This window comes from Artemia sp. Qi Xiang Cuo, chromosome 9 (genome assembly GCF_049724085.1).
Source record: "Artemia sp. Qi Xiang Cuo chromosome 9, ASM4972408v1, whole genome shotgun sequence".
NCBI classification, from domain to species: domain Eukaryota; kingdom Metazoa; phylum Arthropoda; class Branchiopoda; order Anostraca; family Artemiidae; genus Artemia; species Artemia sp. Qi Xiang Cuo.
In genome coordinates this window covers 52,645,823-52,662,047 of record NC_142802.1, presented here as the reverse complement: position 1 = coordinate 52,662,047, position 16,225 = coordinate 52,645,823, and the positions used below count along the sequence as shown (strand labels likewise).

Genomic DNA, 16,225 nt, shown 5'->3' with positions numbered 1-16,225 from the left:
ATTATCATCTCTTCCGCGTCCCATTCAAGGACATCCCACTTTTCGTTTACCTCCAGCTAGATTAAAAAAATAACAATTTCAGGCAGTCTGTTTTATACATTTTCCCTCACCTTTCAAAGCACCCAACTTTCAGTCACACTTAACCACTGTCATATCATCGTAGCATCTGGTTCTAAGTTCTTCTTTTTAATCTGGTTCTAAGTTCTAACTAATCTTAGCTACTGGTTCTAACTAATCTTAGTTCTAAGACTTGTCTTCTTATTCTTCCAAACCTCTTTCAACTCAAAACACATTTACTTCTTGGTTATCCTACCTTTTACATCTTCACTACAATAATGCTATATAATGCTAAATAATGGCACAATAGTGTTACTTAGGTAATTGAAGTTAAGTACTCGGTCAGTTTTCTCGTAACCGGACAACTTAGTTTCTCAACTTTAATTGTTCAGACCAATTCTCCCACCATCAACTATCATAACTTCCAAAAATTCATTCTTATCGCTAACATTTTTATCTGACACTGAATTAGTTGCGTCATCAAAGCGTAGTAGAGTTTCACCTTTGATTCTATACCATATTCTCCTATAGGACAAAACATATCAAAATAATCTATATGAATGAGATAACAGGTATTTCTGCTTAACTTCTGATTCGAAACTGAACCAACTTTCAATCCTGCTTCCTACCTTAAACACAGCAATGGTATCCTCGTCCATAGAACTAATCACCTCAACGTCTTTACCTGGTATGCAATACAAGGATAAAGCATTTATTGAAGCGTTTTATTGGTCCGCTTCTATTCTTCTATTTCAATGATCTGTAAAACTCAGGACTAGAGGAGACTGATATTCCACACTTATTTAGCTTTCCTTCTTCAAAAATATTCCACTACTTCGCAAGCAACTTTCCTAAAAACATTCTATCCAACTTCTTCATTATCAAATTCTAAACTCTACGATTCCATATCTAACTGTTCTTGGAACATTCCTCTCAAATTCATATCCCGAAGTCTATTCAAGTCATGTTTACCTTTTAATTGAATACCTTTCCTAATTTTAGATTTAAATTAAGCTTGGAAAATATTAGAATGTGATGTGTACTTTTTATATGAGAAACAACGTTTCTGTGTACCTTAATACCATATACCAATCCCTGTAGTCTTCGAGTTATAATAACATCAATAAGCTTAGCAGACTTACAATTCTAGTGACATGTTAACTTATTGACCCCTTTGTGACTAAATACTGTATTGATTACATCTAGATTACAAAACCTATAAAGTTGTGGCAGTTTACTACTGTTGTTATTTTCCAACCCTGTCAAACTGAGACAAGTGGCCACAGTCCCGGTTTATATCGCAGGAATAAATTTTTATGTTCCAGATACTGCAAGAACACGTTGTTCATCAACAAAAGTGAGAGAGAAGGCCTTACAGTGTGGTAGTTGCGAAATTTTTGTTTCTTCTGCAAAACTTTTTTTTTCCAGTGCTGTGTGGCCAATACCTGAATATCCACTAGTAAACATACCAAGACTGGGTGAAGGTGATCGAGCTGGAGATCCATACGAGCCCGGTTGACCCAAACGTGACGCTGAAGGGGCAGCAAGAATTAAAAGTGCAATGTTTATAACCCAAACAAAAATATATAGTAAATAACAGGGAAAACAAATTGCATAGCCTGAAGCAATTAATAGAAATAAGGATACACGTTAAATAACTAGAAAGTCAAAACTTTATTAGGAGGAAGGGAAAGGAGGGATAACCATATGTAAAACCATACAAAACATGGTAGTAATGATGTTATCTTACACAGCTAGCTTGTGAACTCTACAAATAATAGAAAAGGGATCGATTTTTATACAAACTGTAAAATTCATTTAAACTAGCTTAAATTTAATTTCATTGCGTGGTTTGAGGTTCATCATTGTTCAATTTAGCTTTAACACTACAAGACTGCCAGATATAACAATTAGAAAGCCACTTCCCCGTAAAAATAGACATGTTAATGATTTTGATGACAATTCCGTTTTTATCTTTTATTCGGCCAAAAGTTCTTAACAGTTTAATTATTTAAGTAATTTTAGAAATATATACAAAAAAATCAACCGCAGTATATAATATAAAATATACATCCAATCTTTTAACAAGACATAAAAAAAGAAAAAATACGATGAGCACAAATTTTGAAAAAAATTCGAATTTAATAGGTTAAAGAAAGACAGAAAAGTGCGTTCAAACAGGCATAGCTTAAATAGTGTTATTTGATTCCAATTTCAAGAACAAGAAAACTAGAAAAAAGCAGGGAAAGCTGGAAAGCACTCGGATAAACAGTGAAAGAATAGAAACAATATCTGTAACCATAAAATAAAACACAAAATAAATAAAACTCACATGAGCAAAAAAGTGAGCCCTCGTTACGTTAAACTAGTTTTAATTTCTAGTATATAATAAGCTCTAAATAATCCATAGAAATTGATATAAAAGAGAGAGAGATAGAGAGAGAGAAAATAAAAAGAGAATCAACAAACAATTATTGAAGCAAACTTTAAAATTTGGAAAAGCTGTCAAATGCAAAAGCATTCACATTTATTCATAAATATTAATAAAATAGTTTTAATTATTTAACTATATATAATTTAAATCCCCTTTTTTTTACTAACTACAATACATTTTTAACAGTGATAATAAAGGCAGTAAAAGAGAAGTTACAAGAGAAGCCCAAAGGCAAAGGGACAGTATTGTTAAGTCAAAGCTACACAAGCTTGGAAATGAGGAATTTTTCTTTAAAAGATCTTTTGAGCTCTGAGAAACGAGGATCTTTTCCAAAGCAAACATATATGCAGATAAGCTATCTTATTCAAACTTTTTCTGGATAAAAGTCAGAAGTTCTCTCATAAGGTGATTTTTTTTCACAGTCCCCAGAAAGTAATAAAATATGAATTTATTAACATTTATCCTTGCTTACAAGGCCATTTACAGTCCAAAAAGCCTTCATTCAACTACGGTTTAGTATTCTTTTTCTTTGACAAGGGTATAAAAAAATCGGTTGCATATTGTACTACTAACATTCTAACTTTTTATTTTTCTATTTGCTTATTATAAAACAAAAATGATCTTACCCGGTCCTTCGCAGCATAAAAAAACAAAGTTCAATACAATTTTAAGCTGAAGACCAAAAAAACAAACAAAAAAAAGGCACAACTGCAAATCCTAGACAAGTTAAGCAAAATCTGCCCTTTACTGCTTTTTTTAGTTTTATTTAAGGCATCATTTTAAATTACAGATTCACTTCTAACAAGGCATACTTTTTTACACTTGCTATATACGTTTCCAGATATTCTGTATTTTAAGGAAGTTGACTAGGCTTCCTACTTTATTTCGTCTACTTTCGAACTAGTTATATGTGCTGAGTCAAGTCATGAAAACTCCATTTTCTTAACTGAGTGAAGTAGGCTCTTGCGATTAACAAACAAATATGCAAATGGTTATTATGCATCTAAGCTTGGATAGGGCTGGAGTGTTTAGCCCTTAAAAGGTTATTTTTAATTCACAAATGGTTAGAGATAATTTTTATTTATTTATCATGTTATTTCTTTATTTTTATATTTTTGGATTCTTTTTCAGTTCATTAGGTGTCTTTTTTTCTTTTATTTTTCTTTTTTTTATATATATATATATATAAGAGATTTATTGATTGTTTTTTTCTAGTTGGTCATATGATGAAAGAATGGTTTCAGAAGTCTGCTGGCTGATTTCCTATAGTTTAGTTCTTAACCTGTAATTTGTTAAACGGGTATCTTTTTTCTTTATTTGTGTTTTTTTTCTTTTTTTTTTATGCCAAATCTGTGGAGTCCTGGATCGCCTGACTTCAAGGACGTATCTGAACGAACTCCCTTACATCCTGTCGCTTCTTCTCTCTTTTTTTTTTGCTCTCTATTTTTGAGAGTAGGTGTTTTTTGTGCATTTTATCTGGTCAAATGATTAATAATTTAAGATTTGAATGTCTTGTTTCGTGATCCCCCTCTTTTACGGGCCATAGAGCCTCTGTGGGGGCGGGGCTTGTGATTGTGTTATTGAGTTGTTTTTGTTTGGTTGACACATATCTTATCTTATTAGATTACCACTTACATATCTGTCCTGAACCATCCCTCCCACCCCCTAGGCACCCCTTTATGGTCTTTTTCAACCTTCTCCCCTTTCCCTCTCTCTCTACCTATGATGCGGACAAGGCGCTATGTGGACTAGGCGCTAGGAGCCTCTTGCCGACAGCTATGCGCTATGTGACACTACCACCAAGCAGCATGTTTTTGAATTGTGAAATACGATATATAGCTTACGATCAAGTTGAATTTATTGGCTATCTCAAGGTTTTTATCCAACGCCAGTTTTCCCTCTTTAGGCCAAGAATTGTCCATCTATATATATTTTTTAAGTTCTCCTGTCCAGAAATAAGAAGAAAAGTATAAAGTTTTAACTTTTTAAGAGAGGACACTGAAATGTGGAACATATGGTTATCGGACAGATGGAGTTCAGTGGCAAGACTTTTTACGGATGTTCAATTACTTCTTAGGGTTGCTCCCCCCCTTATTCTCCCAAATATCCTATAGGCATGCTCAAAAGCGTGGGTAACTTAAAAAATGGAAACTATCGATAGTATCGGCAATAAACAAACAATCAACATGCACCTAGCGTCTGGCAACACTTTGCATTTTTTCAAGCTTCATAAATGCTTTTCTGTCAGATACTTATCAGGAACTGAGATCAGGCACTTATTACGACACTAATTTTACCAACTAACAAATTAAAATAACTATTCATATTATTACACTACAAAAAATGCCAAGTGTCACCAAACACTACATGGCGTTGAGGTTTTACTTGTCAACATTAGCACCAGTTCGCACTCTCCCAAATTACCCATACTCTTTGGGCCTGCCCTTGGCATAATTCTTAGCTTAAATATACGCACGGTAAAACTTTCACAAAATATTAGCTTACTGTACAATTTTCTAAGGTAATGGCGTAAAATAGCGAAGAAATTATAAACGGTTGTACAAAATCAAAAGACACTAAGACAATTCTTTGCTATAATTTTACAGATTTAATTTGAATGATTCATTCAACCACAGCATAAAACTGAAGGGAAAAATCTTTTTTTTTCCAATATATCTATCTGTTCATAAGATTTGTTTTTTATCTCGTTTTAGAGCTTAAAACATTTTGAATACTACATCCCTCAAAAGAAGATTACTCAGCTAGTGTCTTTTGATTTTATACAGCCGAGAAGTTACATGTCTAACCTTTATGTTGCTTCCTTTTTTTACAATCGTAATCAAGCCTTCGACCGTGAAGCTTTTTCCGATGATGCTGAAACAAAAAAAAGACAAGATAAGAAATATATTTAACAGCATGATGCTAAGGAGAACGGAACTTAATCTAGAAGAACAAGCATAAATATGTAAAACTTGCGCGATAAACCCCGGGAGAAAAATTTCATAGTTTGCGATGTTTACTATCCGTCAAAATGAGGAAGAAGACTTTTTTTTGTTCCTGGTGGATTGACTGGATTTAAATAGAAGATAAGTTTAGAAGATAAGAATAGATACAGGTTACAATTTGAATAGAAGATAAGTAAACCATGCACGAAAAGCTAAATAAACTTTTATAGACAAGAGAAATAATATCATAAGCATTTTTGTTAAGAACAAAGAAGGAATGAAAGAAAATACAGAGGCAGATCTAGAGCAAAATCTCGGAGGAGGCCCAATGTGACAAGGGCGCCAATGAGCGAAATCTTGGGGGGGGGGGAATGTTAAAAAGGTGCCAATAATTGATCAAATCGACAATTATTCTAAAAAAAGAGTAAAAAAAAAGAATAAAAAAACAAGGAATGAGGGCACCAGAAAAAATCTTGGCCCCCCCTGGATCCACCACTGAGAAAAGAGGAAGCAAGATAGTGAAGAAAACCATAAGGCAAAATCACAGTATCAAAAAATAGACAGTATCAAATCAGAGTATACAAAAAAACACAGAATATTTAAATATAGTAATCCTATTAATGTTATTATTAAGACAGTGTTATAATAATTAGGATTATTATATTAGTAAAGTCATTAATGAGTTATTAAAGGGTGTAAAAAAAAAAAAAAAACTCAATCTACTAGTACCACGATCCATGGTAAAACGGATAGAAGATGGTAACAAAAACTATTTTGAGAGCAACGTTGTAAAGATAATAAACTGACTAGTAAACATGAAAAACAGCCTTTCTAGATCAATTTTTGTCACTCCTACATGGATGGCACCCGGGGTGGGCTGCCTCTCCACACCCCCTCCTACACCACTACTCTAGATACACATCAAAATTATTAGAATCAACCCATAGATAAATATGGTTAATACAGGTCATCTTACTGTAGCAAAGAGTGCCTTTTCTGAAGCTGCCAATGCTGATTCTTACGAATAGCAAAAAAAAAAAAACATCTTCAATAAAGTACGTCAGTAAGCCGGGTTAAGATTGTCAGAAGATGTAAATACACAAGGAGTTTCTTGTAACTTTAATGCGCATGTTATTTCCTGGAAAGCTTATTCATATTTGAGTTTTTTGTGTCTCGAAATATGCGACAGTCAATTGCATTCCCAAATTAGAACGAGGAAGAAATGAAAAGAAACTAATAAAACTCCCAAATTTTAGTAAAGTGTTGAATAATGACCCTTGTCTATGGCTAGACTGATGACCAATTTTATTTAGGACCTGACAGTCAGCAAAACTCTTTTACGTAAGAGTTTATTTTTACTTTCTAGTCTAAACTTAGAATTGTCATTAAACATCATATGGGCGTATGCTACCTAATGACGATAATTATTTATTGAAATTAAAATGTCTACTGATATTTCTTTTGAAAGGGTCAAAATCATATTTTTTTAACATTCCCCGGGCAATTCCTTCTACAGTGAAAGAGCATCGAATAAAGCTCTTTTTCAAGCTCTTGGAATTTCCTGTTTTGTATAATTCACAAATTCAGCTAGTCAACGAGCTGACCAGGATGGAACCTGAATGCACTTTCAGGTACAAATTTGAGTTTTTAAAGAAAGAGGATAATACATGCATATTAGAAAGCCCATATTGCCTCAACACGGGTCCGAAGTGTTATAGCTAGATGCTGGATTCAGCGTTCTTTTGGCAGCCATTGATTGCTCTACATGCCCTATTCTAGATGTCCTAAAGCGGGAATCGGTGTTCCCTGAAGGACCCTGCAAATGACAAAAATATGCATTTCTAAGCTTGCTGTATATATGATGCATAAAAGGAAAGGATAGATCCCGGAATAAAAGTTGGAATATCATAATTGAGGTCAGTAATTTATATTCTTTGTCATGAGTTATTGGTGGCTCGAATATGGAAAATGCTGGAAAAAAAAAATTCAGGACAAGAGAGATATTTCTAAAACAAAACAAAATAAGGAGACATAAATCTCCTACTCTTTCTCAGTTATAGAAAAACCTGGAGAAAGCAACTCCTTTTCACGAGATGATTAGTGCAGTTTAGTCCGAAGCAAAAATGTATCTCCTCAGTTATTTTTCGGGGCTTTTGAGCTTCTCAAAAGCATAAATACTACTACTACTACTAACAACTCACTGCAGCACCAAGCCGCGTCAGGCCAACACAGCTACACACGCTCCTCCTCCATCCCAATCGATTTAGAACCTCCCTCTTTAAACTCTCCCAACAAGTTCCTATGTCTCTTAAATATTATTTACCCCATTCGGGAACGACAAGCATAGATAGTACCGAGAAAAAGGGAAAGAGCTGGATTTGCGAAAAATTAGACTTGAGAGATATAAATCCCAAGGTTGTTTTCCGACTCTTGAAAGAGTAGATCGAAAGAAAAACAAAACAACAAAGTTTTTGCAATTTAAAGTCTTGTCAAGGGGTTGAATTAAAGCTGTAAACTTTTGATACTTTTGTAAATTGAGGCAGGGAGAGAACTGACATTTATAATCCAATTCAAAATGGCAAACTTTCAGCGCGAAGTTTACGCTTTGATAAACGTGACAGCCTGAACGGCCAGTAAAGAGTTATCGCTAAATTAAATGTAGAATAGTTGAATTTTCCAACAATTAAACATTTCAACTGATTAAAAAATGAAAATTATTTGTTTAGGTCTATGATCAGAAATCAAGGTAAAAAACAAACAAACAAACAATAACATAAAAAGAATCACAAATTAACAAATGAAACCATAAATACACAGAGCAGCGTTTGAGGTTGAGAGGTTTTGAGGATTAAAAAAAGATGAGGTAAAACAATAACATAAAAAAGAATCACAAATTAACAAGTGAAACCAAATGTGCACATAACATCGTTTGGGATTGAGAGGTTTTGAAGATTAAAACAAGATGAGGTAAAACAATAACGTAAAAAAAAAAAATATATCACAAACTAAAAATTGAAACCATAGACACACAAATAAACTGTTGAGATAGAAAAGCACGGAATATTTACCAAGAAGACCCCCCCCCCCCCTCTGTTTCCTCTCATAATTCTAGCTCTAAAGCGTAAAATACAATATCTGGCTAGCTTAAATTCAAAGGCTTTAAAGGGCCAAACAGAGTCTTTAAAGCATATAAAAATCCAGGCAGCACAATTTCCCAAACATGGCAAATAATAAGAATAATATTGTTAATTAATATTATTAATGTTTAAGTTTATAATGTTATTATTAATGTTAATTAATATTATTAATATCATTCATTATTAAGGGAATATATTGTCCATACAAAATAAACATTTATATAGACAGCTATTTTAAAGCTTCATTTTATCAATTCGATTAATTTTAGGCTTAGTTAATTATTAATTAATAATGCTGCCTTTTAAAGCTTTTAAGTCATGGGGAAAAATATATAGGCAAAACACTGAAAGAGGTAGCACTAAATGATGAACCACTAGAAAAGGGCAATGAATTAAATTACGCCCAGAATCACCGGAAAAATACATGTAGTCTTTATTACAAAGTTATCAAGCGCTACTTTCACAAACAGAACCTAAAATATGATTCCCAAATCAGCACAAACTTAGCCAATCTACATAAAAACTGGACATAAATCCTCGTCAGAATAGTCGCACACGATTAGTATACTGTATCCCTGGTCCCTTGGCTTTAAGTGTCCAAAGACATTTCATTAATGTTGATGGACACCAAAACGTCATATACAAATTATCGAAATGTCAAAGCAAGCTAACCACCCCAACAAACAATAATTCAGTAATAAATAAATATTTTTGACGCTTAAAGTTAACATCATGACACCTGGCATAACACAGGAGCCAATATTTAAGTAATAGCTGCAATCCAAGCTAGTGCTTAAATTCTACACCTGAAGATTGCAGCTTTTTTCTCCCATAAAAAATGATTAACATCTCAAATTTTTTTTCAAGAGGTTGGTCAAGATTTCCAGGTTCCTAAGCAACTGGGGTTCTTGGGCTCCCGAAACTGATGTTGTGACCTTAAGCCCAGAATGGGAGTTTTGGTATTTACACCAACGGCAAAGAAACGAAAAAAGAAGAAATGCGGCAAATCTAATTTAAAAATAAGTGATTTTTGCCGAATGATAATAGAACAACTTTCTTTCCACCAATATATTACTAGAAAAACACCTACATATGGTGGGGGAGCGGATCATCCGGAAACGGATCTACAATAACAAAAATAAATTTAGATAATAAAACCATGTGTATCATCGTGTAACAATCATCAAATACTCCCCCTCCCCCCGGAAGGCTCCATGGCCGGGAATGTAGGGAGAAATGAAACAAAAAAATACAAAAGGAAAAAAGAAAAATAATACCAATGCATACACAAATAAATATGAAAATACCATCAGCCACACTCTGCTGACTACATCCGAAAACCAAATCGGTGCAAAATACATTGCCCAAATTATGTCCCGGGAAGGTGCTATCTAGTTGATATCTCTGTTGATTTCATATTTCTAAGCATTAAAAGATTATACAAAAGACAGGACCATATACTACCTGTCAAGCTTTGGCAAAAAATGTTCCTTAAGTTTTGCTTGAATCGACTTTTCTTTGAGTATTTTTTTATTCATAATATAAAGACAAGGTCTTTTATTACCCTTTCTACATGACCTATAGTTTTCAAGCCAGTAAATTTGAAAAAAAAAATTGAATTTTGTACACTAGGAATCAATGTGACCATTTTTTTCACCGTATCAAATGATAGATAAGAGTCAGGATAATGTCTGAATTATGTTTATCACATTTTTTACTCTTATTTCTATTTATTACACCTACCTGTATTAAAAAAAAAAAAAAAAATTATTGGAGCATGAAAACAATCGCAGTTACAAAAATCAATACGGCGTTGATTAACTTACTGTAAAAACAAGAACCCATAGTTACCATTACCAAGGATAATAGTAAAACTAATAATGGAAGTAATTTCTCGTTTCTAGAGGCTTTCAATTTCACTACAGCTGCAATGCTGTACCCCTGAGCAATCTTTCAAATTCCAATTATAATTATTTCAGTTTCTATGGCTTAATTTTCTTATTAATCCAATTTTGATAAAAACAACAGCTGTCAGTAATTTATTATAAAAAGAAAAACCTATAGTCACAAAAAATAAGAACAAAGCTTGTATTAGCATTAGAAAATTTTTCCATTTCTAGAGGCTTTTAATTTTATAATAACCTTATTACTCTAACCCCCAGCAACCCTTCAAAACGAAGAATTATTATTCCAATTTCCGCTGGTTCTTTTCCTCCTTATTTTATATTGACTTTTTTTTTATATAAAAATACCAGCTGTCAAATGTAAACATAAGAAAAGATTTAAAGTTTCTTTTCCTAATACATCACTCATAAAGACCAGCGTTTCCTTCATGAGATTCACATCGATTTTCATTTCCCAATTTAATCTGGTCCTTTTCAGTCAATAGAGGGATTACCAAGTCATTTTATCGACTATTGTCCGTTCCCACTCACCATCACTTCTTTCAGATCCTTGCTTTGGAGATGGTGAAGAGGTTCCAAGAAATTTTGTTTAACGTTGTCGTCAAGTGAGTATTTGACATCGGCTATCTGCTTCATCGATTCACCCATCTCAATCAAAGCTTCCGCTGGAACAAAGAAACAATTTAACAGTGTTAGGATTTCTTACCCATAGGTCCGCGAAATTGTTGGCTCAGTTTAAGTTTGTTTTGGTATCTTAAGGCACTATCCTAAGATAGGACCACGGCTTAGATATTACTGACAGGGAGCACTTGTAATGATGTTATGTCCATCACAGAACCGCGAGAAGTTCTCACTATTTACATCAGCAGAGAGAGTTTCCATGGACAAATATTGGTATATATATATATATATATATATATATATATATATATATATATATATATATATATATATATATATATATATATATATATATATATATATATATATATATATATATATATATATATATATATATATATATATATATATATATATATATATATATATATATATATATATATATATATATAGGGAATTTAAGTTGTATTTTTAAGACTTCGTACGGTGGGCTACTATTTGCGATTAAGCTGTATGCCATATTGGGGCAATCCAATTATTGGAGTTCAGCTAAGAGAGGGTTGATTATAATACTTTGTTTAAAGATGACTGGTTTTACCACCAAAATTATTTCATGAGCGTTGATACACGAAGGTCAATGCCTCAAGAGATGGAATTTCATGAAAAAATATAAGAACACTACACATGCCGTTGTTGCCGTTCATATTGAAAAAAACTCAAAAGGCATCATAAACAATAACTCAACTAGAGATGCAACATAAATTTTCTCTCCAAATGGGTTTTAAGTTTTGGGAATGAAAAAGAATTTATATTTTCCAGATTTTTAAAGAATAAATTAAATTAAAATACAATTTATTCAGAAGTTTATCAACATCGTCAAGATAGATCGTACAATTGCTTCAAAAATTCAATTTGTAGCCACAATAGACGGTAATATTCTATACAAGCACAGAATGATGAAATAATTTTGACAATCACTAAAAAGATTGGATGTAAATACATGGCTGAAGAGAACGTGCAAGCCTCTGAATAATAATTCTCTTAGTTTTAATAACTTTCAATGGAAATATTTGACCTTGTATGTTAAGGTTATTTTCACTCTTAGATTAATAATTGAGAATTGCTATAATACTGAATAGAGGATATAGATTAATAACTGAGAAAAGGGTCTAAATGATCAAACCCCTTGGTGATCAGTTTTATATATTATGGACAAGTATTTGATTTAGCCGACAGAAGAGCTTTATTGACAGTCTCTAACCTTGTATATGTACTAGTCGAGTGATTTGCGCGCTAGACTTGAAATCCTGAGGACAGGGGTTTGAGTCCTGATGTCGTTGGTTATCTGGTTTGGAACGGGGTCAATAATATGACTCTGGAAGCTCAGCCAGAGTCGACCCAAATCTAAAGTGGTACCTGGAGAAATCTGGGGGGAAATTCGGGAAGCGTCGGATGATCTACCCCCAACGACGCATTGCCCTCCCGGCTGAAGGCAGAAAATCAGAGATCGGTACCTGCGCTACGCATACCATTGGTCAACATGCGAAAACGCTTTTAATGTATTTTAACCTTGAAGAATATATAGAAAATTATATAGCCTATAACTCACATTCTCATTTTAATTGGTATTGTTAAGAAGAAGGAGGGAACCATACAATTCGAAATCAAACATAAGGTCAAATATTTCCATTGAAAGTTATTAAAACTAAGAGAATTATTATTCAGAGGCTTGCACGTTCTCTTCAGCCATGTATTTACATTCAATCTTTTTAGTGATTGTCAAAATTATTTCATCATTCTGTGCTTGTTTAGAATATTACCGTCTATTGTGGCTACAAATTGAATTTTTGCAGCAATTGTACGATCTATCTTGACTGGACGGAAGAACGACGTTGAGAAACTTCTGAATGTAGTGCAAAATTTCTCTAATATAGAACTATGCAGATTAAATTCAATGAATTTGACATAAACGTTTACGGGTATTAGTTTTATATATTATAAAGTATATATTACGTAATATTAAGTACATTAATAAATCTCATCCGGCGATGTCCACTAAAATGCCTTTCAAGTGCGGGGCCCGATTGGGCCCTTTTTCTCTTTATCCGGCACGGGCCAAAAATATATATACTGTCCCTCTTGGTTGATTAATCAAGTTTATATTTAAATATAACAGTCAGGATTCGAATCGGATATAGTTCAAATTTAGCATATATATATATTCAATCTAGAAAGTAACTTTCTAGCTTTCAATCAATTTCTCAACCAATTTTACTCCAAAGTTATGAAGAATCTAAATTAAACATTGCTATATTCTGAATAGCAATGATCATTTGCATATTATGATTGTTTGATCGATACTAAGTCTTCTTATTTTCGAAGAAACTGTTAGACTTGTGAATTGCAGTTTCCCAGATCTGAACGTGAGAATATTTCGCAACATTATGGTTTACCTATTACTGCTGGCATATAGATTATAAATTTGGTACTTTACAACTTTTGGCTGTTCAATTTAAGAAGCAAGTTTTATACTGAGTCTTGCCTGATTATTGCGTTTTTTTTAATTTGTTTCCCTTTTTTTTCTTTTTTTTACTTATTTATTTTATTATTTTATTTTGATGTTTTTACTTGTTTTATTTTATTTTTTTCCTAGTACCGCGAGACTATAGAGTTTTTGTTTTGTTTTGGTGTTACGTTAGTGTTTACTGTGTATAAATCCCCTGCCTTACATGTTATTTATACACCCTTTGTATATCCCAGTCCACTATCTAACTGCTGACTAACTAATTCTAACATTATTTAAAACTGAACACTATTCAACTGATTAAACGAGCCCATCTAACGAAGGGTTCGTAAAATCAGACTTGTACTACAACAACGAAATTTATATCAAATTAAGTTAAATGTTAACATGATCAATGTTCATTTCCCTTCATATGAATCTGTTGATAAAAAAAGAAATAGTAAAATCTCGTAATTATGAGCCTACAAATCTCTTAAAAGGAAAAATATCACCAAATTTAGTTTTTTCATACCCACTTGAAACCCATCCGCCACGTATTTAATGAGGATTGAGCTTATATATACATATATATATATATATATACAAACATAAACAACAATGTTCAGAGGGTATAGCCTGTAAAAGACTAAACACAACATTAGCAGGGGCGTCGTTTCGGGGGGATAAGGAGGCCCCCCCCCAAAAAAAAAAATTGGAGAAAAAACTATTATATAGCCCATACCCCTTGACTATCCAGATATGGACCCCTATTGCTCCGCCCCCCCCCCAATAAAAATGCTGGAGCTACTCTCCTGAACATTAGCAAAAACAATTCAATTGAAAAAGGCCAAAGGAGAAAAAAGACATAAGGAGCTTGACTCAGGTCATCGAAATACACAAAAAAATCTCTTCGCAAAACTATCCGCCAGCCAAAAAAAAAAAAAAAAAAAAAAAAAAAAAAAAAAAAAAAAAAAAAACAGAACTATAAGGGCTGAGAACAACGTACCGAGTTCATAAACTCAAACGATGCACTTTCAACGATTTACAGAATTCTAGTAGAACTTTACACAATTTCAGTAAAAAGAGAAAATTAGAGAGAAAGAGGGGAAATCTTTATTGCACTTCAGTATCCCTTATTGTAGACTTATGGAAATTTTCACTGTTTCCTAGCAAATCCCATTGTAGATCCTATGCTTCTAATAATTCTTTTTATGAAACATTTTTCTCGTTTCTGCAATGTTCACGGAATTCCATAAGGATCATTGGATTTCTTTCTTTCCACTTAGGAAACAATCAAGGAGTATTGATCGCGAGTGGGCGGATCTGCTACAATCAGCAGAAAGTCATGGTCATTCAAAGCAGGGATTGCAAATAAAGGGAAGTTTATTATGTTGACATTCCTGTTTGCTTGTTTTCAAGGGAGTATCCTGTCAAAATAACTTTGACGTCTTAGAAATTCTAGCACTACATAACTTGACAAATAAGAACTTTTAATAGGCTCACAAAAGCAACACGAGATGCATATAATAGTCTAAATATACTAACAGCATATGTTGCGTACTTCAAAAAATATGTTTATTCTCTAAGAAAAAACATAACAATCTGGTTAAAAAGCAAACATAATGTCTGGATCTCACTTCATTCAGACCTAAAATTTCAAGGGTATCGATGTATTTAAACGAAGTTTTTTGTCTTGAGTCTTCTCTCTCGTTGTTGTTGTGAGTTGTGTGCGTGTGTGTGCGTATGAGACTTGTATTTTATTTGTTTCAATTAGGGCTCTACCTCATTTTGCATAACCATTTGCGTAACAAATTTACTATGTTGTAAAAGTATGCACTATATACATACCGCTGATGCATTGTCTTAAGGCTAAATCAGCTTTGAGGTACATGCTAAAACTTTTATTATTGCTAAAATAAACGCAACACAAAAAAAATCAAGGATATAAATATTGCCCAAGGAAGCGTAGTTTCCGAGGGGCTACAAAAAAGAACACAAATATACGGAAAACAGATCATCCCCGAATGGAGTGGGAGTATGTCGTAAAGAAAGATTTAAGGGAAACGGGAAATTCTTGGGAGGGTGTAAAGACGGAGGTTTTGAATACATTGGGATGGAGGAGGAGCGTGTGTAGCTGTACTGGCCTCAAGCGGCTTGGCTCTGCAGTGAGTTTTTAGTAGTAGTAGTAGTAGTAAAAATAAAATATTAAAGAAAAGGTAGATAGAAAATTATGTAGCCTATAACTCATATTCTCATTTTAATTGGTATTGTTGAGTAGGAGACAGGAACCTTTTAATACAAAATCAAACATAACCTTAACTTACGACGCCAGATATTCCATTGACAGATATTAAAATTAAACGAATTATTGCTTAAAAGCTCGCACCCTCTCTTTATTCATGCATTTACATCCTATTTTCAAAATTAACTCATCTCTGTGTGATTGTTCTTGAAGATTACCATCAACTGTGGTCATAATTGAATTGTTGGCAGCAATTGTACGAATTATTTTTGCTTGTGGGAAGCATAACGTAGTGACATTTTTGAATTTTTTTTTTTTTTTTTTTTTTTTTTTTTTTTTTATTGAGTTTGTGTTTGATTTATATTAGTCAATGTAGAAAATC

At 33.0% G+C, this 16,225-nt stretch overlaps 1 protein-coding gene across 4 annotated transcripts in view; it reads right to left on the bottom strand.

Annotated features, from left to right (window-relative positions):
* Positions 1-16,225, bottom strand: part of EndoA (SH3 domain containing GRB2 like, endophilin-A) — a 93,961-nt gene that overhangs the window by 24,010 nt on the left and 53,726 nt on the right. For 2 of the 4 annotated variants that reach the window (XM_089094700.1, XM_089094701.1), the window contains 3 exons: positions 11,009-11,142; positions 5,299-5,365; positions 1,434-1,589 (listed from right to left, as the gene is read on the bottom strand). In XM_089094700.1, the coding sequence (XP_088950826.1) occupies positions 1,434-1,589; positions 5,299-5,365; positions 11,009-11,142 (357 nt within the window). The remainder of the gene's footprint in view (positions 1-1,433; positions 1,590-5,298; positions 5,366-11,008; positions 11,143-16,225) is intronic. The other 2 variants (XM_089094702.1, XM_089094703.1) reach the window with 2 other exon arrangements.